The sequence below is a fragment of the Paroedura picta genome, chromosome 2, assembly GCF_049243985.1.
Source record: "Paroedura picta isolate Pp20150507F chromosome 2, Ppicta_v3.0, whole genome shotgun sequence".
NCBI lineage: Eukaryota > Metazoa > Chordata > Lepidosauria > Squamata > Gekkonidae > Paroedura > Paroedura picta.
This window is the reverse complement of record NC_135370.1, coordinates 41,924,020-41,950,596: the sequence shown is the minus strand read 5'-3', so window position 1 is coordinate 41,950,596 and position 26,577 is coordinate 41,924,020. Positions and strand designations below refer to the sequence as shown.

The 26,577-nt window shown below is 43.8% G+C and overlaps 2 protein-coding genes across 2 annotated transcripts in view; one reads left to right on the top strand and one right to left on the bottom strand.

Annotated features, from left to right (window-relative positions):
• Window positions 1–2,533, bottom strand: part of IFIH1 (interferon induced with helicase C domain 1) — a 52,076-nt gene extending 49,543 nt beyond the window's left edge. Inside the window, exon 1 of the mRNA XM_077319898.1 lies at window positions 2,407–2,533. Within this exon, the coding sequence (XP_077176013.1) occupies window positions 2,407–2,442 (36 nt within the window). The 5' untranslated portion in view covers window positions 2,443–2,533. The remainder of the gene's footprint in view (window positions 1–2,406) is intronic.
• Window positions 2,534–6,977: 4,444 nt separating this feature from the next.
• GCA (grancalcin) lies at window positions 6,978–21,407 on the top strand. Its single transcript, XM_077319896.1, has 8 exons — window positions 6,978–7,171; window positions 8,827–8,997; window positions 14,355–14,424; window positions 15,311–15,354; window positions 17,204–17,351; window positions 18,394–18,507; window positions 19,213–19,271; window positions 21,196–21,407. Exons 1-8 carry the CDS (start codon window positions 7,148–7,150, stop codon window positions 21,220–21,222), a joined length of 657 nt encoding a protein of 218 aa, XP_077176011.1. The 5' UTR covers window positions 6,978–7,147; the 3' UTR covers window positions 21,223–21,407.
• Window positions 21,408–26,577: the final 5,170 nt, after the last annotated feature.

Here is a 26,577-nt window from a genome sequence, read left to right as displayed (position 1 = left end):
GTTGGGAATATTTCCTGTTCTGGATGGAGTTGCACTCCTAAGGAGCAGGTTCATTGCCTTGGGAGTAGGAAGGCAGGCAAAGAGGTAGGTGAAAGGGGAGGGGACTGGGGGGTGAAGGTTGGGGGGGCAATCAGGAGGGGGAGGTGGGGAGGAAAGAGGGGGGTAGAGAGGAGTGTGTGCGTGGATGTGTGGGGTGGGGGAGAGGAAGTCAGGAAGTAAGAAAGGAAGGCAAGCAGAGAGGTAGGTGAAAGGAGAGGGGCCAGGGGATGTGAAGGTTGGGGGAATTGCGGGGGGGGGGCGCAAACGTGGAGGGGAGGTGGCGAGGGAAGAGAGGATAGAGAGGAGTCTGTGCATAGATGTGTGGGGTGGGGAAGGGGTGGCAGAGCGCGGTGGGTGGGTGGCTGTGTGTGTGTATGCGTGTCTGTGGGGGCGGGGAAGTGGCGGCGGGGCAATGGGGGGGCCGCCAGGGGATTTGTGTGAGTGTGTGCGTGTCTGTGTGTCTGTGGTGGCTGGGAAGCAGCGGCGGGGTGAGGGGGCAGCCAGGGGGTTTTGTGTGTGTGTCTGGTAGCTGGGAAGCGGCAGCGGGGAGAGGAGGGGCCGGCCAAGGGGGTTTTGCTGGTGAGGCTGTGTGTGTGTGCATCTGGGTGCGGGGAAGCGGCGGCGAAGAATGGCCAGTGGGAAGGGACCCCAGGCGGGAAAGGAGCAGAGACGCCACGTCTGAGACGCAGCATCCCTGCTCCTTTCGCAAGGACGAGGGGAAGCCACCGGAAGTACTGTCGGGGAAGGCTGCTTCTCCTTGTGTGCGGTGAGTCCCCGGCTGGGCAAGGCGAGGCTGAGCCAAGCAGCCAATGGGGAGCCGCGCACAGCTGCTTGGCCCTGGAGTGACACTTGGAGGGCTCAATCAGGAGCCGCTTCGCAGTTCCTGATTGGGCCCTCTGAGTTTTTATCCCGGACAGAGCCCACCCTTTCTCCTCCCCCTTAGGGCTTACTCTTTTATTTATTCCGCTCCACAGGAGCGGTTAAAGATGTGGACCTGCCCTTGAATAATGTAAAGAAGCTGCAATAGATACAGAATGCTGTAGCCAGCATGCTGATTGGTATGGGCTGCAGGGACCATATCTTTCTGCAATGGTGTAGTCAACCTGTGGTCCTCCAGATGTCCATAGACTACAATTCCCATGAGCCCCTGCCAGCGTTTGCTGGCAGGGGCTCATTGGAATTGTAGTGCATGAACATCTGGAGGACCACAGGTTGACTACCCCTGGTTTAACTCCCATGAGAGAAACATTCCCTTTAAAGCAGACACATGGAAACAAATAAAAACCCAACTCTTCTTGTTCCAACACTATGCAACAACCACAGGGCTATAGTGCCAGGATTATTCTCATCAATAACCCATCCGTATAGTATCTGTCTAAAGAGTTGAGTAGTTTGTTTCCGGTGTCAAGTGAAAACCTCATAACCCAGCCAAGTATCACCCAAAAGGTCAATCTAATTACTTGAACAATAAATATGAAAGAACCACAATGATACACAAATACTTGCCTTTGTACATGAAACGAGAAACAAATACCTACAAATGATCCCTCATCCTATTCTATCTGAAGTGTAAAATATTAATTGCAGTTTCTGAGATTCTCACCAAAGCACCTTTGGGAAAGTTTACATCACCCACATCTGAAAGATTCAGGGGCACATTGGGTATGACTATCTCAATCGCACACCCCAACATACAGCGCCATCTTCCAATATAAGATAGAAATCCATCTGAGCTTAGAAATAACTTTCCCATGGAAATATTGCAAGCTAGTAATCTGCCTCAGTTTTCAAGGTATCTGGGCATGCTTCCACCTTTACCTACATTTTGTTTCCAAGGATGTAACAATGATAACTTTTCTGAAATGATAAAAATAAATTCCCAGCCCTACTTCCTTCAACCAAGGTCTGTGACATCTCCTATATTGTTCCCAATTTGCTTCTGTGCCCAATCCATCATTGGCAATATTGATCTTTAAAGCCCTATTCGGCTTAGGACCAGCATGTCTTAAGAACTACCTTCTCCAATATGAATAGGATTGTGTAAGAACACTCCAAACCAGGGGAGGGTAAAACTGCCCATCCCCACAGTGTTCTCACAAGATAGCGAGAACCAAACAAATTCACACAGAGACCAAGCTAGATATAAAACACAGCTGCTTCAAAGATATTTTGAGCTATAATACAAAGCATTATTTGTATTGCATACAAATAATATACAATATTATTGAATATAATATACAATATTATATTGCATAATATTGTAAAATATAACATATGTAAAATATAAAGCAGTCTCTACCCTAGCAAGTCTGCCCCTAATGTTGGCAAACTCTGGAGAGAAATTCTAACCAGCTCAAGGAATCTCACCCTGAATGTCCATGAGTTAGTCATCCTTTCCAGCATGAAAACCTTGTAGCTAGCTACTGTAGTACCAAAAAGTGGAGTTCTGGGGCAGATATAGCTTGACGATCCTTTGAGGTAACCATCAGGGCAATTAAACTGACCAAACAATGCTGATGAAGCCCAGCGGAACCTGATGTAACATGTGTGGCTGTTTTAGGGCTTCCCTCTGTATCTGTCAGGAAGTATTTCATAGCAAACTCTCTCAAAGATGCAAAACAGAGATAGCTCCATTTGTTCTTAAGTCTTTACAGGGTTATTGCAGATTATGAAATACTCTCTGTCCTAATAGTTTGTCAGCTCTGGGATGGAAAATATCTGGATATTTTGGGGGTGGAGCTTGAGGATGGTGGGAGTTGGAGAGGAGGGAATTCCATCAATGGCAATAAAGCCGTTTCCTCCAGGTGAGCTGATTTCTGTCACCTGGGGATCAGCTGCCACCTGAAGGCTAACACTGAACATAAAGGAAAAGAAAAGGCTAAATGTTGAGTGATCTCTCAAGCATATAACTCCAAATAATTTATTATTATTTAAATCACTTAAGACCAAACCTTCCAAACTGAAGGTTGTGGCATCCGTTATTCGCAGGGGTAGCCAAACGGTGGCTCTCCAGATGTTCATGGACTACAATTACCATGAGCCTCTGCTAACAATGCTGGCAGTTCATGGTAATTGTAGTCCATGGACATCTGGACAGCCACAGTTTGGCCAGGCCTGCATTATGCATCTCACACTGTGTCTTCCTTTTCTCCTGCTACCTTCAACTTTAACTAGCATTATAGTCTTTTCTCTTGAGACTCGTCTTCTCATAATGTGCCAAAAGTATGATAACCTCAGTTTGGTCATTTCAGCTTCTAGGGAGAGTTCAAGCTTGATTTGATGTAGAACCCATTTGTAGGGAAGTGGAAACTATGAAAACTGTCTTCAGCTCTTTGCAAAAAGATAAAACTATAATAAACAGTCCTTTAAAAATAGAGTGGAATTCACCTAGTTAATTGCCATTGTTATTATTTAGATACTTATACCTCATTTTTCTCCCCAATGGGAACTCAAAGCAGCTTACAATAGAATAATACAATATGTATTATTCTATTATTGTGCCTATATATGGGACAATTGAATACATTGAGAGGTAACACATGAAATGACCTACCTTTGAGCTCCATAAGAAGAATTCATCTTTATAAACCACTTTTACTACCCAAAGGAGTCTCAAAGCAGCTTTCAATCACCTGAGAGAGCACTAAGAGAACTGCTCTGGGAGAACAGCTCTAAGAGAATTGTTATTAGCCCAAACTGCAAGTGGAGGAATGGGGACTCAAACCCAGTGCTCCAGTCTAGAGGCTTCCGCTCTTAACCACTACACCACACTGACTTTCATAACAATGACTCCAGGGTGTGTGTTACTCCATTCTTTCAATCTCTCAGAAACTGGTATTAGTGTGCAGAACATCTCAAAACTGTGTTTGACCTTCACACATCTCTAATTTAAGACTACAATTTTAACATTTTCCTGGGAGTAAGCCCCATTGAATAAAATAGGACTCACTTCCAAGTAGACCTGGTTAGGCTTACTCTTTCTGGCTGTCACACTTTAGAAAGTTCTAATTATTATTATTATTATTGGATTTATTGCCTGCCGCTATCAGCCAAACCGTCTCATGGCGGGTTGCATAATATAAAACCTCACATAAAAATACATAAAACCACGAATCCCCCTGTTAAAACATGATATCCCATCAGTAAAACCCCTATCCTCTTTCCCAAATCAGACAACTCCCTCTCTGCGCCATGAGGGACAGTCTACGAGTGCCAGCGGTCTGTTGCCGACAATGATCTGGGCTAGAAGGGCCCATCTGATCTCCCACAACCTGAGATCTACCAAAGACCCGGTGGAAGAGCTTCAGGCCCTGCGGAACACAGAGGGCTCCTGCAGGGCCCTCAGCTCTTCCAGGAGCTTATTCCACCACATTGGGGCCAGGACAGAAAAAGCCCTGGCCCTGGTTGAGGCCAGGCAAACCTCCCGGGGAGCGATTACCACCAGCAAGTTGGTACCCACAGAACATAAAGCTCTGCAGGAGGGGGGGGCATAAGATGACAGGCAGTCCGTCAGATATGTGGGTCCAAGACTGTGTAAGGCCTTGAAGTTCAAAACCAAGTCCTTGAACCTGATCCGGGCTGCAACCGGCAACCAATGCAGATGCCTCAGCACAGGCTAGATATGAGCCCTCCAAGATGTTCCTGTGAGGACTCTAGCAGCTGTCTTCTGTAAAAGCTGAAATTTATGGGTCAAAGACAAGGGCAGACGAGCGAATTACAGATCTCAATTCTGGAGCTGACCCATCACATGGATCACCACGGCCAGGTGCTCTGAGGACAGGTAGGGTGCTAGTAGCCTCGCCTAGTGTAGTTGGTAAAATGCCTACCTTTGTGACCTGTGCCTCCGTAGGAAGACAGACGTTGAGGATCACCCCCAAATTCCTCACATGGGCGCAATGTTAATTTGCGTCCCAGCCAGGTCAGGTAAACAGCTAAAATGCATCCTGGGACATAATTCTACTGGTTTGGTACTTAAACAGTGATTCTGATGTTGAGCTTTGGAGAACTCAAAAGCTCACTACTACTATGTGACATTGTGGTTCATGCTACCAAGTTATTACTCAGCTGTTGTTTTTCTGACACTCCCCCCCCCCTCCAAGATGACACATTTTGGCCTCTACAGCCTTCCTCCGTGGTCAAAAATGCATTTTATTTATTTACTTACATTTGTTAACCGCCACTCCTGGACCCAGCCACCTTGTGACAGTGTACAAGAAGGTAAAACCCACATAAAAATACAACAACGTTATAAAACAAAGTGACGGCAACAAAAATAAATAAATAAGCTCCTCGTCCCCCACCCTATAATAGCAGTCATCGCTGCGCATACCCAGGAGGGGATCTACTGGTGATACTCAGCCTATGGGCCGATCTTCCTAGCCTGGCTTTAACCAAACGCCTGGTGGAAGAGCTCGGTCTTGCAGGCCCTATGGAGCTATGATAGCTCTCAGGGCCCCATACTCTTCCAGGAGCTCATGCCACCAGGTTGGGGCCAGGACCGAAAAGGCCCTGGCCCTGATTTGGGTCCAGGCATGCCTCCCAGGGTCCAGGGACAACCAATCAATTCGACCCCGCAGAGCGAAGAGCCCTACGAGGAGCATAAGGAGGTAAGCAGTCCCTCAGATAAGCAGGGCCCAGGCCGCGGATGGCCTTAAAGGTAAGAACCAAAACCTTAAACCTGATCCAGTAGCTTACATTAAATATACAGAACACCCATTTTCCACAACCAGGTGTTCTCTCTAGTGTGGTTATGCGAAGAACTTTATATATATGTTAGACCATGGGTTCCTCCTCCTGATTCTTGTACTCACACAAACATTTTTAATCTATTATGGAATTTCCAAAAACTCAGGAGTTGTATACTATCAACCAGTAGAACAATACCTGATTGTGAGAAATATTGTAATACTCTCAATGTGTGCTCTGAATGTTTATTTTTCACCACACAGGAAAGCTCTGGAGGCCAAAACCCATCTGGTTTCATTTATGCCACCAATCTTGCATGTGTGTGTTACTTATGGGGGTTTTATAGTTAATGGGGTTTTATTGATTTTATGCATTGTAACCCGCCACGAGTCGGATTGGAGAGTGGCGGGAGAGAAATCTAAAAATAAACAAAATAATAAATAAAAAATAAAATCAGAATAAGTAATCCGTTGGGAAAGTTTGTAAATTGTAATCTGATGTAGCCCAATATTTTTAATTTTACAAATAAACACACTATATCATAAATATAGTAACATAGTTTCTATGTAAACGTTCTAAAATGTTTTATGTAAACTGCCCAGAGCCGTAGGGAAGGGCGGTATAAAAATCTAAATAAACAAACAAATAAATAAATGTTTGTTTTCTTGTCACGGTGGCCTTGAGAAAACTAGAATATTTTGGGACAACAAAATCAGAGTCCAGTAGCACCTATTAGACCAACTAAGATTTATTCAAGGCGTGAGCTTTCGAGGGCAAGCACCTTTGGGTTCAGTTTCCCCTCCATTTTGTTGCTTGCGAATGTTGTCCCTATGGGCCAAACACAGCTGCCCACAATCCTTGTCAGAAATCCCATTGTTAGGAAACCCAACAGGAACTAGGTGGGACTTTAGAGAGCTAAACCATGCCAGAATCTCTACGCCTGAACGTGAGCCTGCTGCCTCAGAACCAAACTGCCAGGAAAAAAAACTCTCTCATCCACGAAAACTTGTCCCATCCCATAACTACTATTAGTTACAAAACCAAACAGCAACGTCGTTCCAAGAGATGACAATCACCGCTTTGCCCCGCCCCTTCCGGCGAAGACATCATCCTTCTCGCCAGCGTTTGTTTCCCTTCCCCCCTTCTTGCTTTTGCCCCGCCTTCAGCTCCACTCGGTGGCCAATCGCGGTAAGGCGAGGCCATCCTTTCAGCCAATAGCGAGAGCCAGCGACGCGTGACGAGGGGAGGAAAGGGACTTCCGCTTTTCTTTTGGTGCGTCGAGCCCGGAAGCAGACGGCCTTTCCCAAGATCCTGCTGGACGGTGGCACCTTCGCTGGGTTTTGAGCCTAAATCTGCTTCGAACCCGGGCGACGGTTTCCTCCCCCTCCCCCACCTCTTAACGGTCTTCTCTCCTAGCGGCGGGATGACGTACCCAGGGTTCGGAGCGGTGAGTAGGAGGGCGGTGATTGGAGGGAAGGCCTGTCTGTCCGCCCCTTCTCCGGCCTTGTTTGGTCGCCCGTCAGCCTCGGCTCCCTCCCCTCTCGCTGCGGGGCCGCGGTGCTGCGCCCTCACGGGGGTTGGTGCAGCAGAACCGTGGGCCCGGGAGAGGTTGGGCCCTTCCGGGCAACTTCTCTGGATCCAAGGAGGGTGATCTCTGACCCTTTTCCCACGGAGGGGCAAACAGTGGCTCTCCCGATATCCGTGGACTACAAGTCCCATGAGCCCCTGCTGCTGGCAGCGTTTGTCAGCCTCTGGTTGCTGGGAAATGGAAGGGGGTCACGTGTTCACATTCTTGTATTTTTAAAAAAAGGTGGCCGTACTGTTGCAGCCTAAGGCAAAGGCAGCCTCACGTGCTTCATGGGCCTCAGGGGAGGGTGGTATATAAATATAATAAATATAATATATAAATATATTGATATAAAGCTGCCTTCTAGATTTAGTGGGCTGAGGCATTGTTAAAGACCTTGTCTGACGTAGGGTGCTTGCCCTCGAAAGATCACGCCTTGAATAAATCTTTGTTGGTCTTAAAGGCGCCACTGGACGCTGATTTTGTTTTGTTGACCTGTAAACCAGCCGGCCTCAATGGAACAAATGTCATGAAATCGCATCTCTTGGCAAGGGCATGCTTTTAAGGAACTTGTAGAAACTGGGGAATGTGCACCTTTAGTTCATCCCCCCCCCCAATGAAACCCAGAAAACTGTTGCTGTAGTTAGACTGTAACAACAGTTAATGGTTGCCAGGGTTCATCCCTTTTTGCTACTGGGTTTAAATCATTAGTGCTTGCTTCTTTTCCAAAACCAAAATGGAGTAACAGGCATCTTTTGTGTGCTGTGAATCTTTTGGAATTCAACCTAATAAGTGTTGCTTTCAAGCTCTAGCTATTTTTATATTTATATTTAAATATCTGCTCCCTCTCTGGCAAATTTCTGGAAATGTTACTATCTAGCATGTGCCTGTAAGAATTTTACAGAAATTTAGTCAGAATAAAGTACCTTATGCTTATAGTCCATGTTTCTGGGATGGTATTCCCTAACTGGGAAATAGAAACATAAGCCTTCATCAGTCTTGTGTGAGCCAGTTTGGTGTAGTGGTTAGGAGTGTGGACTTCTAATCTGGCATGCTGGGTTCGATTCTGTACTCCCCCCACTTGCAGCCAGCTGGGTGACCTTGGGCTCGCCATGGCACTGATAAAACTGTTCTGACCGAGCAGTGATATCGGGGCTATCTCAGCCTCACCCACCTCACAGGTTGTCTGTTGTGGGGACAGGAATGGGAAGGTGACTGTAAGCTGCTTTGAGCCTCCTTCGGGTAGGGGAAAGTGGCCTATAAAAACCAACTCTTCTTATGAGTGAACTCAAAACTCATATGACTCAGAATTCAGGGTTAAAGTGCCTTATTTCCGTTCTGATTTGTATGGACCTTCATACTTGCCATACATCTTGGTTTGATGTGCCAGCTGAATGTTTCTATCTTACATTCTATCTTATTGGGAAATGTACAGCATGCTTACATTTGACTGTAGGAAAATAAACCTCAGTGAGAATGCATGTTTGTATTGAGCTGGTAAGTATGGTGAAATATGCTTCTTTTTTTCATAACAGTATGGCGCTTACCGTGGCCAGATACCAATGCAAATGGCCATGGGTCAGCCAGTCCCAGGAGGAGTACCGAGTGTGGCCCATGCTGGATCGTCTGGATATTCAGTTTATTCGGGTGCCTATGCCGCTGTTGCTGATCCCATGTGGACATTTTTCAGCGCTATTTCTGGACAGGTAAGTTAAAGCTGCTGTCTTTAAGTTTTGGGAGGAAGCCATTTTGTTTGTTATAGTAACAGTCTTTTAATCTGCTTGTCATCCTGTATATATTGCAAGCAATTGAATTTTAAACACCATTTAGTTATATCTATTGGCCTGCCAGTGATTTGCTGCTGAGCACTGCAAATTGATAACCTTCAGCTTGGCTTTTCTGGCAGGGTGGGGGTAATTGCTATGGCAAGCTTGAAGCTAGTCAAACTGCATGGTTATTAGCTCCATGCAAGTATTCCCACTAGGAAGATCACATGTTTGACCTGGGCCTCTTTTTGTTTGTTACAAAAGTTAAAATAAAACTTGGCGGAACAAATTTAGGGTTATTGTTGCTTGGTTCCAATCAGTCATTGACAAGCCTACAATATCTACCTGTTGAAGCAATGGCACTATTTCAGCTTTTTAAAAAGTATTCTGGAAGCACACTAAAGTGAACCGCCCAATTCTTGTTTTTAGCAAGAGTTGTTTTGGAAATCTAAGCTCTAGTATAAAAGCAGGTAGTGGAAAGCTATTTCAGTTCTGCATATCCCAGTTTAGATATTTAAGATTGTGGGGCATACTAGAATGGGGTTTCATTGGCTCTGCTCATGTTAAATAATTATTAGACATGCAATATTAAAAATCATGCAAAATACCTTTTTATTTATGAGTCTGCTTCAGGTTTCTTGGTTGATATAATAAGAAGTATATTGCACATAGCTAGGTATTTAATAGAGTAGTGCCAGTAAAACAGAACTGGTTAAAAGGTTATAGTAAAGATTCACCAAAGGGCATATGCACGGCCCCACAGGTCATTGGTCTCTAGAACGTTTTGGGACTTGTGATGTCATTATGCATTCTCCTAAGAAATGGATCTGCATGAAGAACTTCCATTTCAGGTAAGTAACTTTACTTTAGATTTTTCTTTTGCCTTTTTTACAAATTGAGGTGATGAGCCACACAACTTGTGATGATATTCCCCTTATTCAGACCTCCATATCAATGTTTCATAAAGCACATTTTGTGTACAGCACAATTTAAAATCTTGATCACATGATTTTTCTACACTATAGAAAGGGATGTTTTCAGCTTTTGCTGATGAGAGTGGGTTTCATCAGGTCCAGAAAGCTAAATACTTTTAAGATGAAATGCAAAAGTTAGTATAGTTTAAGAACACATGGTCTCTGATTCCGGTACTCATAGCCTTAGGGGAGGGCAGTATACAAATGTAATAAATTTAAAAATATCTTGGTTCCTTTAATGTTTCTAGAAAGGAGGCTGAGCATTTTTAGATCCTGCAAAATTGTAAGTCATCAAAGTGATTTTACATTAACTGGAAAGGATATTCTGGAACACAACATGTGAGTGGTTATACATGCAGTTCATTTCTGATGCTTTGTAGAGTAGCATAATAATAGTTACTATGGACAGCTGGGAGCTTTGTTTGGATTATCGAGACATTGGATAGGCAATGAAATATTATTGCTTTTTAAATGAATTCTATGCCCCTCATGTTCACCTTGATTAGGCCTTCCCACTAACATTAATGATAACATCCTACCTCAAGATGTCCCAGCTTGGTTGTTGAACTTCTCACATCAGAGGCGTACAACTCCTCTGTCTCTAATCTGGACAGCATAGATTTGCAGAGGCTGTTCAAGTTGGTTTCTGCAGTCAGAAGTTTTCCTTAACAGTACAGGACTTGCACCGTTTGGGTTCATGTTTATTGAGTTTAACATGTGTGAATCCTGGGCATCATCAGCTAAAGTATACCTGAACTGCGCAAAGCTGCTAGCTGCTAGACTCTTGATGTACACTTGGAGGGAAGAAAGCACAAATGGGGACCTGGAAAGCTAGTGCTATTTTTTTCCTTCCCCTAACCCCCTTTTTTCAGGGGTTAACATTTGGATAATCAGCCAGCTAGCTAGCATAACATAACATTCCTTTATGTTCTCAGCCTGAAGAAAGCAGCTATGTTAAGGAAGGTGCCAAAGCCGCTTGGTGAACATAAAAGGCATGGCAGTTCATCTGCATCTGCCATTTAGTCAGTCACTGAGACGTACGGTACTTTCTGCTTTAAGCTGAAGGCTACTGCTTCAGTAGAATAGGAAATAAAACAGCATTCATTGAGAAATGTAGTCTTTACTTTCTGTTCAGTACCATTCTTCTGTGGATAAAGAATGGAGAAGATAGTCACCCGAATGAAGCCAGCTTCTAATGATTTTCTTCATTCTGGCAGTAGTTGTTCCTAGGGTGGCTTAGTGGCTGCTTCTCTTCCTCTCAAGCAGCAGCAGAAACAAAAAATATGATAATTCTGCTTCTAACTAGAGAAGTGGCTCTTTTATAAATACCTGAGTTTAGTAATTTGAAGTGTTTTCACTTTGTATGGTAGTTGTTTTCAGCCTATCCAGGAAGTTCCCTAAATCTTGGGTCCTTCCCAGAACCTAGGTCACAGGGTTATACTTGAAGATGCTGTGTCCTGTAGTGGTCAAGGGTGGTGGACTCTAATCTGGGGAACCGGGTTTGATTCCCCATGCCTCCACATGCAACCAGCTGGGTGACCTTGGGCCAATCCCAGTTCTTTTAGGGCTCTCTCAGCCCCACCTACCTCACAGGGTGTCTGTTGTGGGGAGAGGAAGGAAAAGGTGTTCGTGAACCAGTCAGGGACTTCTTTGGGTAGTGAAAATCAAGATATGAAAAACCTAGCTCTTCTAGTAAAGGCAAACTCTGATTCAGAACAACTAGGATGGGGATGATCTCATTAGAATTGAGAATTTGGTCCATCTCTAGGAAAGTCTTTATAGAAGAATCAGTCTTTAAAATGAGAAGTGATTTGCTGGACGTATTCCTAGCACAAGGTGCTACCTATAACTATTCAAAATGTGTGCTTACAGCTGCCTTCTTCCACTGAGGTGAATGGGAAGTCCTTGCATGTGCAGAAGATCCATTATGTCTATTAGACCTGCCACAAATTCCTTTTTGAGAACCAACGTGGACTGCAGCTAAATTTTGGCTTCCGAGTTTTGCTGCTGTGCTCTTGGCACTCAAGAGTTGTCTCTCCTTTGGAGACCAAATTGCTGCCACCATTGGATTTCCTTAAAACTTTAAAGCCATGGTTTTAAAATTTGGTATCTTCAGGGAACCCTGTTCATCTTTGCTGGGTGATATCCCCTGTCTAGCAAAGGATTCTGGGGCATATTGATAGGGCCGGGGTGTATGGAAGCTGGGAGTCTACTCAAGAAGGAATCCAATCTTGTTTGCAGTGGTACAACAAAGAGGATCATTAGCGGCAAGCTAGCTGTCTTTCTCAGCAGCTCACTCACCATTATTGATCGTTTCATTGAAGAATCCATCGTTTTCAAGGGCCTCCGGGGTTCTCCAGAACACACGTTGTAAAACCATTGCTTTAAGAGTGACTGTATTTATGGGGGCTAAAATATATGGGCGAGGGAAAGATTGTGTAAAAAAAAATTTGCTTTGAATTTCTCTGCATAGGATCTTGAACATATTTTTTCAAGTGTCATATTTTAGTGAATGTAGTTTTTTATAGGAGGAATAAACAATTCACTCCTGAAGTACCAGTCAAATAAGCACAGTCTGTCATCTGCCATGTAGCAAGACCAGTGGGGTGATGGAAGCGTGGGCCCTGACACTCAAAAGAACTGATCAGGTAGAAATTCACAGAAACATGGGGGTTGCTTTTGGAGGGGAGGGTCAACACAGGAACATGGAATCATTTCTGAGCGTGGCTGAATCGCTTTGCTGCAGTCAGTGGGGCTCAGAAGGATACTCATCGCAAAAAATCTTAGTTCTCTTTTTTCCTCTGTGAGCTTGCCCAATGAAAAATTCTCTTGCTGTTGTGGGTAAATCCCACCATTCCCTTGTTACACTGCCGCATCAAGCGTTTTCTTGAATTCAACGCCATGTGGATTCCTAGTCTGCGAGGCATGTTTGATAGAGTTGTACATGTTGCACCTTCAGTCGTCAAGCATGGCTGCCGTATGTTTGAGTTCCTGTTCTGTCCTGCAAACAGTGAGGTCATTTTTGCATCTGCCACAGTACTAGTCTGTAGCCAGGAATCAGATGAGATATTTCAGAGTGAAGTAGCCATAATACGGTTTGCAACAACCTCCTGGAAACTTTCAAAAGCACAGTCCAACTTCAAATTAATGGGATTAGAATGGGGTCAACATCCAGAAATACAGGATTCTAAATGTATCCTCATTTTTATTTTGTTTATTAAAACGTTTAGGCCCTACCTGTCCTTGTGGTTCAAGGCCACTTGCAATAATGGTTTTAAAAATTATAGTTAAATAAAACAACCATCCCCAAGTCTCTTCCTCTCTTGCCCTCAGAAGAAGCTTGCCAGATTTATTATAGAACTTTCATTGGAGAAGCTCGCAAATAGCAGCTCTGTTTGAGGCGGGTGGGATGTGAAGTCAGTTTGGGGGACGGTAGTATACTATGCAGTAACACCAGGGGTAGTCAAACTGCGGCCCTCCAGATGTCCATGGACTACAATTCCCTGGGAATTGTAGTCCATGGACATCTGGAGGGCCGCAGTTTGACTACCCCTGCAGTAACACATAACTTTGCATGTGGAACTTTCTATATTGGGAAATAAATCTCTGGGCCAGGTGTGTCCTCCTAGCAGGACTACTTATAGATGTCCATGGCAGTAGAAAACACTAGACTTCATGCCATGGTGGTGAGTGAATCTTCTTCCCTTGGAGATTAAATGTTATTTGGTTATCTTTTGAGTTTGGATCCCTGGGTGTGAGAAAATCTTCTTTGTGTATGTACACAGTTTGGCTTGAGTTTAATCTGCAACATTTGTGAATGTGTAGTATAACTATGTAAGGGAGATGTGAAATCAAAAAGCCTTTTAAGCATTTATATCTAAATAGTTTCCTCGGTAATCTACGAAATATGAATAACTTTTTGTGTGGGATTTTTTTGCCTATGTTGTAAAGCACCCAGAGATGGCCGCGCCAATAGGGGCGGTCTAGAAATGTGGGGGGGGGGGGATTAATTAATGTAAAAAGCTCAGCATCGCAATCAAATACCTAGCAGCTTCATGTGAAAGGTCTGTTACTGTGAAGTATCCCTATCCTCTCAAATTAAAATATACTTCACTTTAAGTTAAGAATATTTAAACTTTCTGATTTTCTATGCACAGTATAATCTCAGTATGACAGACTCTTAGATGAGGCGTTCTTGTTCAGGATTCCAGGTTTGCCAGTCAGGCTAGATGTTAGTTGGCTACGATTCACTTACCCTTTGTCTTGTATGCTCAAGCTGGTTTGTGTCCCTGAACGTCAAACATGTCTGCATTCACTTTATAGGATGGTGAAGTGGATGCTGAAGAGCTACAGAGATGTCTAACACAGTCTGGAATCACTGGGACTTACACTCGTAAGACTTAATTGCCCCTTGAAATCTGCATGAACTATTTTCTGTTTGCTTTTAATTCAAACCAAAATAAAAATTTAAAAAATCAACATCTCCAGAGAAAACATCTAAAGACTTCATCAACGAGATGCGTATTGTAACATTAACATTGTGTGTATGACTGAAATGGGATGGTTGGGATAACCATGATATATTGTAAAATTAGCCTTGTTGTGTAATTAAAAAGGACATTTCATAGTCTGCATATACACCGGTTTAGCATATAAGACTTCATTTCCCCTAGAAGCTATGAAAATGTTCAGAAGGCAGCTCAAGCCATAATTTATGTCCTCAAAGATTGGTAAAGGTATGCTGTGTTTTCAGAAACATTTGGACAATAATATTTGTTTGTATTTCTACCTCCTGATCCTTCTGATAAGGAATTTAGCTTGCTTTTGAGCATGCCAGAAATTGCTTGAAGATGCATCTTCCAACCGAGGAAGCATTATCATAGTTCCAAATTCATGCCCATTTGTATTTATCTTCTAACTATGCCATCCTAAGCTGATCTATGCCATTCTAAACTCATTGATTTCAGAATGGTTTGACTCTTTGGATGACCCTCTGGTACATTCAGCTGGCAGTGCTATTCTGGAATAAACTTTGACAGAATTTCTGTTTGCATGCAAATTGCGCAGATCGTGATAGATTGGCAAAACAAGAATTTTTTTCCTCATCCTTCGTATATAACCTTAATATATCTGTTTTCAACAAATTAGTCATTGTATAATTGTACTTGTTAGATTTTACAAACGTCACTATGCTGCTAATTAGGACAGACAAACGGGTGTTAAAGCTGAGATCCATCCCCTTGGCTTTGTAGTAATGCTGCCTTTGCTTGTAATTTCAGCCTTCAGCTTGGAGACCTGCAGAATTATGATATCAATGTTGGATGTATCCTTTTTGGAAACAATGGCCATTGTTTTGGTAACAATGGCCAGATGAAACAACTGCATAGTGTTTTAGTATAGCTGGGTTGTGGTCGGTAGTGCCGGGATTTAGAGACTGGCCTCAAAGGGAATTTAGGACCTCTCCGGCTTGGCATGTGTGCCTTTGCTCTGTGCACATCTCTTTCTGGGTGCCACAGAGGGAGTGCCTCTGCTTTCCGGTGAGCCCCTAGCTCAGAGGAAGCGGGCTCTGCAGCATCTGCAGAGAAAAGATGTAGGATCCAGACCTCTATTCTAGACCGCAGCACTACTTTAATTGAGTGGTGGGGGGGAGAAGACTAAACCAATGTGGTCTGAATTATTAGGGCTAGGGTGCAGCCAAACCTCGCTGGTGGGTCAGCATATGCAAGCTTGCAAGATAGCTTTCAACAGATACATTTCAGAACCTTTGTTCTGGGTCTAGTGTTAATAGGATAGGATGCTTGGATTGTCCAAGAAAGGATTCAGTGTTTCAAAGCTTGCTTAGTAGTACTTCTTTTCCTCAAGTTTTCAGTACTTCTGCTGCATGTTCTGCTGCGGCCTGTTAAATTCTCTGGCTGTTCCTTACCCTGATGAGAATCTGTTGCACTCTCCAGAATAAAGGAAATAGGAAAGTGGGTGGGGTCTTTGATTAGGCCTTAGCTTGATTTGTTCCATATAATGGAAGCCATAGACCAGGACATCCAGCATAAGGCATCTTTTAATTCCTCTGTGATTATTATTATAGTTTTGTGACCCGTATTCTGGTTTCTGCTCATAAGCTTCCACATGGATCTGCCTTACAGTGGGTTGCTTCCAGCAATTGCATTCATCTAACAGCCAAGCGTCTCTGGTGGTAGGGTGTTCCCCATGTAGAAGTGTCTTGCCATTCAATCAATCAGTCAATCAGACTTTATTACAGTCGTTCAGACCAAGTTAGTATCTTGCCATTACCATGAGGTGAAGCAGAGTTCTAGGATAGGCCAGAGAAGTTAAGCTCCCGCTGATGTCTACTCCAACAGTCGTGTGTCAGGTGAGGGTCTGTCCTTTGCCTGCTGTTCAAATTCCTCTTGAAAACCGCAGCAACAACAAAAATCCCTTTCAAGATTCCTTGTAATCAGTAGTGAGGCCACAAGAAAGGGTAGTTTTGTGGCTTTCATCTGGGTTTCTTTTATGGTCGAGTGATACATATATGTGAAGGAAAATGTACTGGCAGCTGCCAAAGCATTGAAGACAAAGCTACGTACCAAATGACAGATTATAACGAAAAAGGAAGCTACAGCTCAACCTCTGCGTTCCTGGAACTCTGAGGGGCCTCAAGGAAGAGGGCCTTAGTAAGGCAAAGTGAGCTGTTAAGTTAGTACAGTTAGATAGGATGGACACCTGTTCTTTCACCTGGGTTGCCATATTTGGCATCGTGTTGCTTTAGAACAAACTTTGAAGCTTCCTGCTACTCTCTAGCTATCTTTGCCTCCCAGTGTAGAATCCTTTTTCCGCACAAAGACTCTCCACTGTAGTGGATCAGAGCATCAATATAATGAGACCCGGAACAAGTGAGGCGGTGATATATATCTATCTATCTATATCTATCTATCTATATCTATCTATATCTATATGTATATATATGTATGTGTGTATGTGTGTGTGTGTGTGTGTGTGTGTGTGTGTATATATATATATATATATATATATTATATAATATAATATATATATATTTTTGAATAACCGTGAGCAAGCTTTTGAACACCAGCAGTTCTGAGGGGAAACGACAGTGTTATCTATTAATAGCCGTTTGAGCATTCTGTCAAGTTTTTTTCTCGTTAACTAGCTGACCTCAGAGAGATAATACTGGGAAAATGGGCTTCAATGAATTTAAAGAGCTCTGGGCCGCTCTGAGTGCTTGGAAACAAAACTTCATGCTGATTGATCAAGACCGAAGTGGCACCGTAGAACTGCACGAGTTGACTCAAGTCATCGTAGCGATGGGTAAGGCAACACCATGACACAATTGATGGTTTTTAGGCCTGTTAAAGACAAGCTCTTGGCGGAAGCTAGATGTTGTATACGTGGACCTTGGCAGCATTTCCATTAAAACATTTAGAGTGACCTTTTCCACCCTCTCTCTTGAGATTCAGGGTGGATTACAGTAGAGGTAAAAACATAAAATTGTCGTATAAAAATAGAGATTTAAGATATAGGCATTCAAACAAGAATTAGAACATTGCTTTCTATCATGCGAAAGGGGGGGGGGGGTTAAAGAGATTGCCATTTGAGTTGGTTGGTGGATTCTGACAGGGAGGCCAGCAGATTAGATTTTTTAGGCCTCCGCTGTAGGCCTGGCAAAATAATTCTGTTTTACAAGCCCCATGGAACTGTCTGAGGTGCTGTAGGGATCTGATGGGGCAGAGCATTCCACCAGGCCAGAGCTGGGGATCCTGAGCAAGTTCTGTTGACTAGATCTTAATGCCCTCTTATTGTCCATATCATTTTGAAGTGCTTTTGATGAGCTCTTTCAGGCCGTGTTGCAAATTTGAGTGTAGAATGGTTTGCGTGAAAGTAGGCTGTGCATTGAAGATGGTATTATTTTCATAACTTATCCTTGTAACTTCTGGGTCCTATTGGTGGGTTGCCAATAAATTTGCTCGGCAGCCAGTAGAGGGAAGAGAATGCAGCACAGCACTCAGAGCTAAATAATAGCGGGACATCCTGGAGGACAGGTGTTAAAAGAAACCTCTCTTTGGCAAGGTCCAGCATCCCCATTGACTTCAAGTCTTTGGCTGGAATAAGTCTGCATAGGATTGCCCTGGAAGAGTCCCACAGGAGTGATATCCTAGGAGAATCAAAAGCAACGGTAGAGCTATCAGTGAGGAAAGCCGTCCCTTTCCTATTCAGGTGCTTTATTTTAGTAATATGCCCATTTTGTCGGCTGCCAGGGTTTTCCTTTCGGTTGCCATGCTTTGTGACGTCTAGGAATCGTCTCGACGTCTAGCCCCCAAAACCTTATAAACTTTTTAAAAACTTTCTCCAGGTTATAGGCTAAGTCCACAGACATTAATTGCGATCGTCAAACGTTACAGCAAGAATGGCAGGATCTTTTTTGACGACTACGTGGCTTGTTGCGTGAAGCTTCGGGCTTTGACTGGTGAGTTTATTTTGGGCAAATAATGAGTCTGTCCCTTCTCATAACTTCAGAATGAGGGTTGATGTCAGGACCGTCACAGCGTCCTACTCCCAGTTCTTTCTGTTTCTCCATTATAATGCAGAACACCATGCAGAATATCATGACACCTGCTAATTCCAAGTAGTCAGCATTCAGACTCAAATTTCCAAATGTGAATGTGATATTTTAATTATAGTTACCAACGCTGTAGGCTTGAAAAGCCATTTCAGGGAACAATATTCAAAGAGGTCTCCGCTACAATGAGTGAAGTATCCATTTTCTGTGACAGCGGAATGAATGGAATAAAGGAGTATTAATCATTCAGACAACAGGTGTCCTTCAGAAAGGAGTGGTCCTTTGCAGGCTGAGATAGTTCAATGTGGTCACATCCGTGTTTGAAATTAGTCCAGTCCTAAGTGGCGCAGGGTAGTAAGGCAGCAACATGCAGTCTGAAGCTCTGCCCATGAGGCTGGGAGTTCAATCCCAGCAGCCCGCTCAAGGTTGACTCAGCCTTCCATCCTTCCGAGGTGGGTAAAATGAGTACCCAGATTGCTGAGGGGTAAACGGTAATGACTGGGGAAGGCACTGGCAAACCACCCCGGATTGAGTCTGCCATGAAAACGTTAGATGCTTGCACAGGGGATACCTTTAAAGCACAATATTTTAACAGAAACTTATCTATTTTAGATTTCTTCAGAAGACGAGACAGCATGCAGCAGGGCATTGTGAATCTTGTATATGATGATGTAAGTAGCAAAAACTGGTTATTCAACTTAGAAGGTGCCCTGACAAGAGATGCTTAATGTAACTTGGTAGTCTGATTTTGGGAATGTGCCTGCAGCATTTTCAGGAGTTTGTAAAGCATTCTCACAGTCCATTGGGTGTGAACTCTCAACATCCAGTGCATAGGACTCCCTACACTAAGGTCTCCTCTGTTTGGTTCCTCTGCTTTTCTACTCAATGTATTTAAAATATTTGCATACCACACTTGTTCATGTATTGCTTGAGATCCTAGTAACCTCATTCACAGAATATGGGAGTGAGCTGACAGGATGCTTAATAGGCATCATGTAATGACTGGTAATGTGCAGCAGAATTATTGTCCCAAGTTATATAGCTGCCTATATTATTTGAACTGTGGGTTACCACCAAGTTATGAGGTGAAGAAGAAGAGAGTTGGTTCTTATATGCTACTTTACTTTACCCGAAGGAGTCTCAAATCGGCTTACAATCGCCTTCCCTTTCCTCTCCCCACAACTGACACCCTGTGAGGGAGGTGGGTTTAGAGAGCCCTGAAATTACAGCACAGCTATCATCGCTGTGGCGAGCCCAAGGTCCACCCCGCTTGGCTGCACATGGAGGAGTGGGGAATCAAACCCGGCTCACCAGATTAGAAGTCCGCACTCCGAACCACTACACCAAGCTGGCTCCCAGCTTGACAGTATGACTGTACAGCTTCATTCTGGAATTTGTAGTAGTAGCCTCAGTAATAATTTTATACACTTAACTGTATACAATGAAGTCTTAACTAAGGTGGTTTTGCATGCAAGGGCTGGGGGGGGGGGTAATCCATCTGCAACAACAAACTGTATTTCTAGCTTCAGAAATTTCAAGCTGTAGCATCTGCTGTGACCAGGCTTGGTCTTTTAACAGCTGTGGCCATTGCCTTGTTTTTTTGTACTAATACCCCAAATCAGTGTCTTGCTAGCATAGTAATCTGAAGCTTTGTATTCAAGATCGAAAGTATTCTTTATCTTGGGCACAATCATTTCTAAGGTATGCAAACATTGGCCCTTAGTTTACAGAGTTACGTAACCAGTTCCTCAGAGAGGAATATTCATAATTCATCAGCAGCCCTGGGGCATTTAACTCATGCAAAATGCTGCTTTCCCCTCAGACTTTTCTGCATAATTCCTTGACACATGAAAGCACTCTAAAATTTGAGCTATTTCTGATGGAATGTCATTTTCTTGGTTTCCATTTTAAGTAAAAGTTGTAGACCAGGCTTTCTCAACCAGTGTGTTTTGATGGCCCTGGAGGGGTTTCTTGAATGGGTGGGAGCTAATTAATTTTTCATATATTTAAAAAAAATGTTAAATATTTATCAGATGATATGACCAAATATGGTCACATTGACTCGCCCTCTCCCCTTCCATAACAGCCAATGATGGGCCTGGAGGGTGTGGGAAGGGGAGGGGCCCTAGGTGTGTGTGTACTCAGCTATGCTTCCCAACCCTATTCTGCATGACTGTGCCACTTCTGGAATTTCTTGAAGCTTGAAGGAGTTTCTCAACTGTAAAAAATCTGAGAAAGGCTAGTCTAGTCTTTGATATGAAAGCTGCAGGGGGGGGGGGAGACAACAATTCAGGAGATCCCCCCCCCCTCATGGGCCTTGTTCAAGTTTTCTGATGAAAATTTTAGGAGCACTAGAAAACAACTCCCTTCCCCCCCCATCGTGGCCCGGTACCTAGGACTCCATGGCCCGGTACCAGGCTGTGGCCCGGGGGTTGGGGAACACTGATCTAGAGGGCAGCTTTGCTTTTAAAAAGTCAACCTGAGTTGTGCTGCCTCAGTTGTTCTTGGCAAGAGCTGCTTACGATCCCGAGCAAAACATGCAGCCTGCGCTGAATATCGGTGGTTCTAATGGCATTCGATGGGCTTCCTTTGCAGTTCCTGCAGTGCACTATGGCCATCTGAGTGCCAGCTGTGGAAGAGAGGGCCAGAGGACCCAGCTGTTTTGAGGAAACGAATGGATGCTGTGAAAACAAGGCTGCCACTGACTTTTCCACAATTCTGCCCGCTAACGCGTATCTTCTGTATAAAATACCTTTGATTTTTAGTGTGTAAGTTCAACAATAAACAAGTGTTCATATTTTACAGTAGCTCTTAGAGGTGTGCCATTCTTTATGCATATTGATGTTAGAACTTGAAAGAAACTATTTTTGGGTTATGCTCTCAGGATCAATTAGAGGAGATACACAATCGTATTTTATGTCAGGGTTCTAAACAGGGTTCAGCTCATCCTCTGCAGCGCAGTGGGCCCCCCTGCCGTTTGGAATCGCCCTTCGAGGCCAGCCATGGAACAGCAGGCTTGTGGTAGGACACGAAAACAGCTGACGCTGCACATCTGCCCAATTCTAAATGCCTAGTCGATTTCTCCTGTGCCATCTTAAACAAAACCAGCTCCTGGATTTGTGTCCTGCTGAATCCTCAGTAGATTTACTGAAATCTAGCCTGGCGGAATATGCTCAAAATGAAGATGATTTAACAGATCTTTCTTAGAGCTGTTTTTTAATCTGTTTAAGACTTAATCATGCACCTCTGTAGAGCAACCCACCGCTTCCTTTAAGTTTAAGAGACTTGAAATGCTTCTAGATGTGTAAAAGGGGGAAAGGCTTCCTACTCGGCCACCTTTTAGTGGGCGTAATGTTTTCACTCGGAAATTCCAGCACTATCTTTGCAGCCCGGTAAACAAACGCCTGGCTTCCTTAACGAGACTGGCACAGTCTGTTCCCCCCTGTGCTCTGCTGCATGAAAATAGACCCACGGAGCTTGCTAGGTGAAGGAGTTCCTCTTTACGACTACAGTGATCTCAACAAGGACTCTGAAACGGTGCCAAGACAGCTGTGTCTTCTAGTGGTGTATAAACTAGACCCCCAGGCAAACCCTTTCACCGTTCAGCCCTAATTTATACCCCTGTTGTAGGATGAGTGGATTTGAGCGAAACATCCGAGTTAAGATAGCCTGTGGCTAATGGATGGACAGTGTGGAGTGATTTTCTAACTACCCTGTGCTTACCTGAAATGCGCTAATCCAACCTTCTTAGCCATTGTGTAGATGCTGCTGCTCAGGGTTGTCCTGACTCTTTGGTGTTGCTCTGCAACACCAACCTTCGTGACACGAGTGTCGCGAGTCTGTTCAGCTATGCTGCGCAGAGCCACTTGGGGGGCACTAGTGGGAGGAGGCCGTGTTCAATGGGCCTCCCCATTGCAGCCCACCACCCTTGTAACAGCAGGTCCACTTGTTAGCACAGCCCGCCACGCCGTGGTATTCTTTTTGTGTATGTTAAATTAGTGCTTGGATCCACTTGCTTAAGCAGAGTTTGCCTTAATTAGCTATGGGGCCACAAATGGCAGACGACCCAGCGTCAACTGAAATGTAGAAGGGTCAGTTTACCGGACGGTAGCTGTAATTTCTCATGCTAGTTAAGACACTTTGTGTGGAAATCTGTAATGTATGTATACAAGCCTATATCGGTATCTAGATTCTGTGTTTCTCTCTCCCCCCCCCCCATCCCCCTGAAGAATTATACTTAGTGACCTGGATTCTTTTTATAAAATGTCTTTCAGCCCCTGTGACTTTCTTTGCAGCTGCCAACCTGAGTCCTGCATTTGCTAATATTTGCATGCATAATTTTGCTGTTCACAATTATCGAGTAATGGTTGTAGATGATTTGCAGTCTATGTAGAGTCTTCCTTACCGTATGGAATTTCTGGACACTGTCTTAATTGTACAAATGCTCTTGTAGTAACTATTTTCATTACCATCCTGGCCAATTGTCTGAAAATAAACTTGGAGCTGGCTTTATATTCTTTCATAGAAAGGCTGTGTAAATCTGAGACATTCTTTAGTAGGTTTTGTAGAATAATTTTACTACTTTTTTCTTAAACCCTGAATTCTGTTATTTAAAAAAAATCATCATTTTAGGCTATGCATAGGTGTAATCAAAAAGTTAAAATTCCAGGGGGCATTCTTTATTTTATTTATTTATTTTTGCATTTATATCCCATCACTTCCGGACAGCTTGTGGCAGGTCACAAAACATAATAAAATCCCTGATGAAACCCATCACTAAAACCCAGTATAACTCAATAAATAACCCGGCAGCAGTGATAAAAACCTTTCCCTTCACCCTCCAGCCAGCCCCAAGATGGTGGTGCCTCGGGGACATAGGAGGTAGATGAGAGGGCAAAGGTCATCTTGCGGGGAGGGTCCCAAGATCTTCCTGACTCCGGCTTCAGCCAAAAGACCTGGTGGAAGAGCTTCGTTTTATAGGCTATGGGGCTGCAAAAGCTCCATTAAGGCCTGCATTTCTCCTGGGAGCTCATTGTACACGATTGGGGCCAGGACCGAAAAGGCCCTAGCCCAGGGCAAGGCCAGGCACACTTCTCTACAGCTGGGGACTATTTCTGGGAAAGATATGGTCCAGGCCTTCTGGAACTGCACCATATTATGTCTTGTCTTGCTGTATATATAAAATTAGAATGTCAGGGAGAAAATACCTTTCTTCTAGAGTTGCTATTTTTCACGTACTCTGTGTATGCCAGTAGTCTACCAATTACCTTGGCCTTCACCCAGATTTGCTAGGTTTTTGAAGGTAGGCCTCTGTGTTCTCTTGTATTCCAGAGGAGCAAGGTGTTGCAGTATTTAAAAAGTGCTAATACAAGCCCTTGGAAAAAAGCACCTTAATGAGTCTACCTACTACTGTTAAGATACTACTTGGTGATTTTCTTTTATAGCTTACACAATATAGATAAAACGTAGGTGTTGTGGATTTGAATAAAAATCATGCTTTGGGGGCACTGTACCCTATAATGACCTTTCTCCAACATAAAATCAGTCCAGTAGCCCCTTTAAGACCAGCAAAGATTTATTCAGGGCGTGAGCTTTCGAGTGCAAGCACTCTTCGTCAGACTATGATCTCCTCACATGATCATAGTCTGAAGAAGGGTGCTTGCACTCGAAAGCTCATGCCTTGAATAAATCTTTGTTGGGCTTAAAGGGGCTACTGGACTCTGATTTTATTGTGCTATTTCAGACCAACACGGCTACTCATTTGAATTTCTCCAACATGCAGAGGGTCTCATCTGTTGCACCTCTGAGATAAATCCTCATCAGTGTTTCTCAGTAACTGAGCAGCCATATGTTTAATTTCCGAGCATTGGCCCCCACAATTTTCACAATATTTCAGGAAAGTGCTCAGTTGCTATGAACTGGAATGATTTCATTGATGTGGGTCTATGATGAACAGCTGATTGTCTGTGATGATTACATAAATCTGTCAGGATGTAGAGTTGGGTCAGCGCATGGTAGTGAAATGAGATACCATTGTTGAATGCAGCCCCATAAAACAACCCCCTATCCCAAAGTAGGAAACTTGGCAGAGGAAGAAGTTCCCACTACTTATTCCTCTGCAAAAAATATCTTCAGCATCAAAATGCCAGGGATCTCAAATCTTGCAAAATAACTGACTTGCAAGCTGCACCTCTCACTCCATCAGCACATTAAACTGCCCCGTGCACTAGTTAACATGGAATATAGATCCAATGTATGCATGAGTTTTCTTTATGAACATTGCACAATCCTTATGTAATATGCAATGCATGTATAGCTGAACATGTCACTCAAACCCCATATTTGTCCAGGTTTCGTTTAAAGCGAGCGTGTGCACATGCAGTATGTGTGCAATGTAACGTGAAGTTCAGAAACACCTACTCTTGACTGGCAGCTACTGTCTACCTGCTGCCTGATCCTTAAGCTGAATATGCTCGGAGTTAAACCTGGAACGTTCTGCATGCTAAACATTTTCTGTCACGGAGCCAGAGGCCGTGGCCCTTCTTGGTAAGGAAGGGCTTGCAATGGCAGTGAAGGCCATCCCTACCTCTTCAAGAAGTGTTTTGATAATTTTCAGGGATCTGGTAGTTCTGTATTGTTTGTGGGGGTGGTTGTGTGCAAGGTATTTAATAGAGTTCTGACAGGTGACAGAAATGGAAAGTGATATGTGGAATGAGTCCCACCGATCCAGGTGTCTTGATGGTGGTGAAGAGACAGAGAAGTCAACAAGAGCATCCTGTTTGTGTCTCATATGAACCTGGATCACTTGGGAGTGGAGAGTCTGCGTGCCTTGCTTACAGGTTGCGTCATTTCTCCTGACTCAATAGAAGCTCAGAAAGAGAAAACCTAGCACCATCCTCCAGTTCCATAAATCTGGTTTGAACTTTTGCAAAGGCAGCCTGTACATGAAATGTGGACATGCAATAGATGGTTTTCAATGGGCAGGTTGCATCTTCCAAAGTGCATGTGACAATCCTTACTATGTCTGTGGACATTGGGCATGTGCGTTTGGTTTAGGACCCCCCCCCCCTGCTTTGTTTTTTCATTTTCTAGACTAGGTTGAGGCTTACAAATATAGTAAGTATCGATAAGCTGGCCTCCCTACAGCCCTGAACCCTTGGGGATGAGCAGCATATACATTTGTAAATAACGATTCTCTAATCTGTATTTGGTTACTAATATAGTTCATGCTGAATATTCAGGAATACTAAATATATTTGTCTCCATTAGAGTCAATGGCAGATCTAGGCAAAGACTGTTCAGGGGTCTCATGGGGTAAGGCTTGCGGTAGAGGCGTCAGATTTGCAGTGCAACTACTGGAGCGACTTCTCAAAAGAGCCCCCAAGTTTCAACAAGATTGGGGGGGGGGCACTGCAGAGATTCTCTGGGACATTCTGCTGGGCTCGTACTGCTCCCTAGCTATTTTCCCCACTGGAAACAATGGAGGATGGGGGCACCTTCTTTGGGTGCCCATAGAATTGGACCACCAACCCAATCTTTTTGAAACTTGGGGGTTATTTTGACGCCTCTATCTCAAACCCTGTCCCCACCAGATCACTGACTAGACTAAGGCTAGCTTTGCCATTGACTTTCATACTCCTGTAGGGTACCATGGAGCCGAATATATTCTATATGCTCAAACATTGCCAAACCAATATTGGTATTCGGGTACATTGCATTATACCGATATACCGATTTTTCAGGCCCAATATACCTGAACTTGAAAAATATCGATTTTTTTTTTACACATGCCTAATGGGCACTCTTCACCAAAGAAAGATCAGTGCTGTCATTTGTTTAAAGAGGAAGAAGAACAGTTTTCTGTACCCAAAGGAGTCTCGAAGCAGCTTACAATTGCCTTCCCTTCCTCTCCCCACAACAGACACCCTGTGAGGTGGGTGAGGCTGAGAGAGCCCTGATATTCCTGCTCGGTCAGAA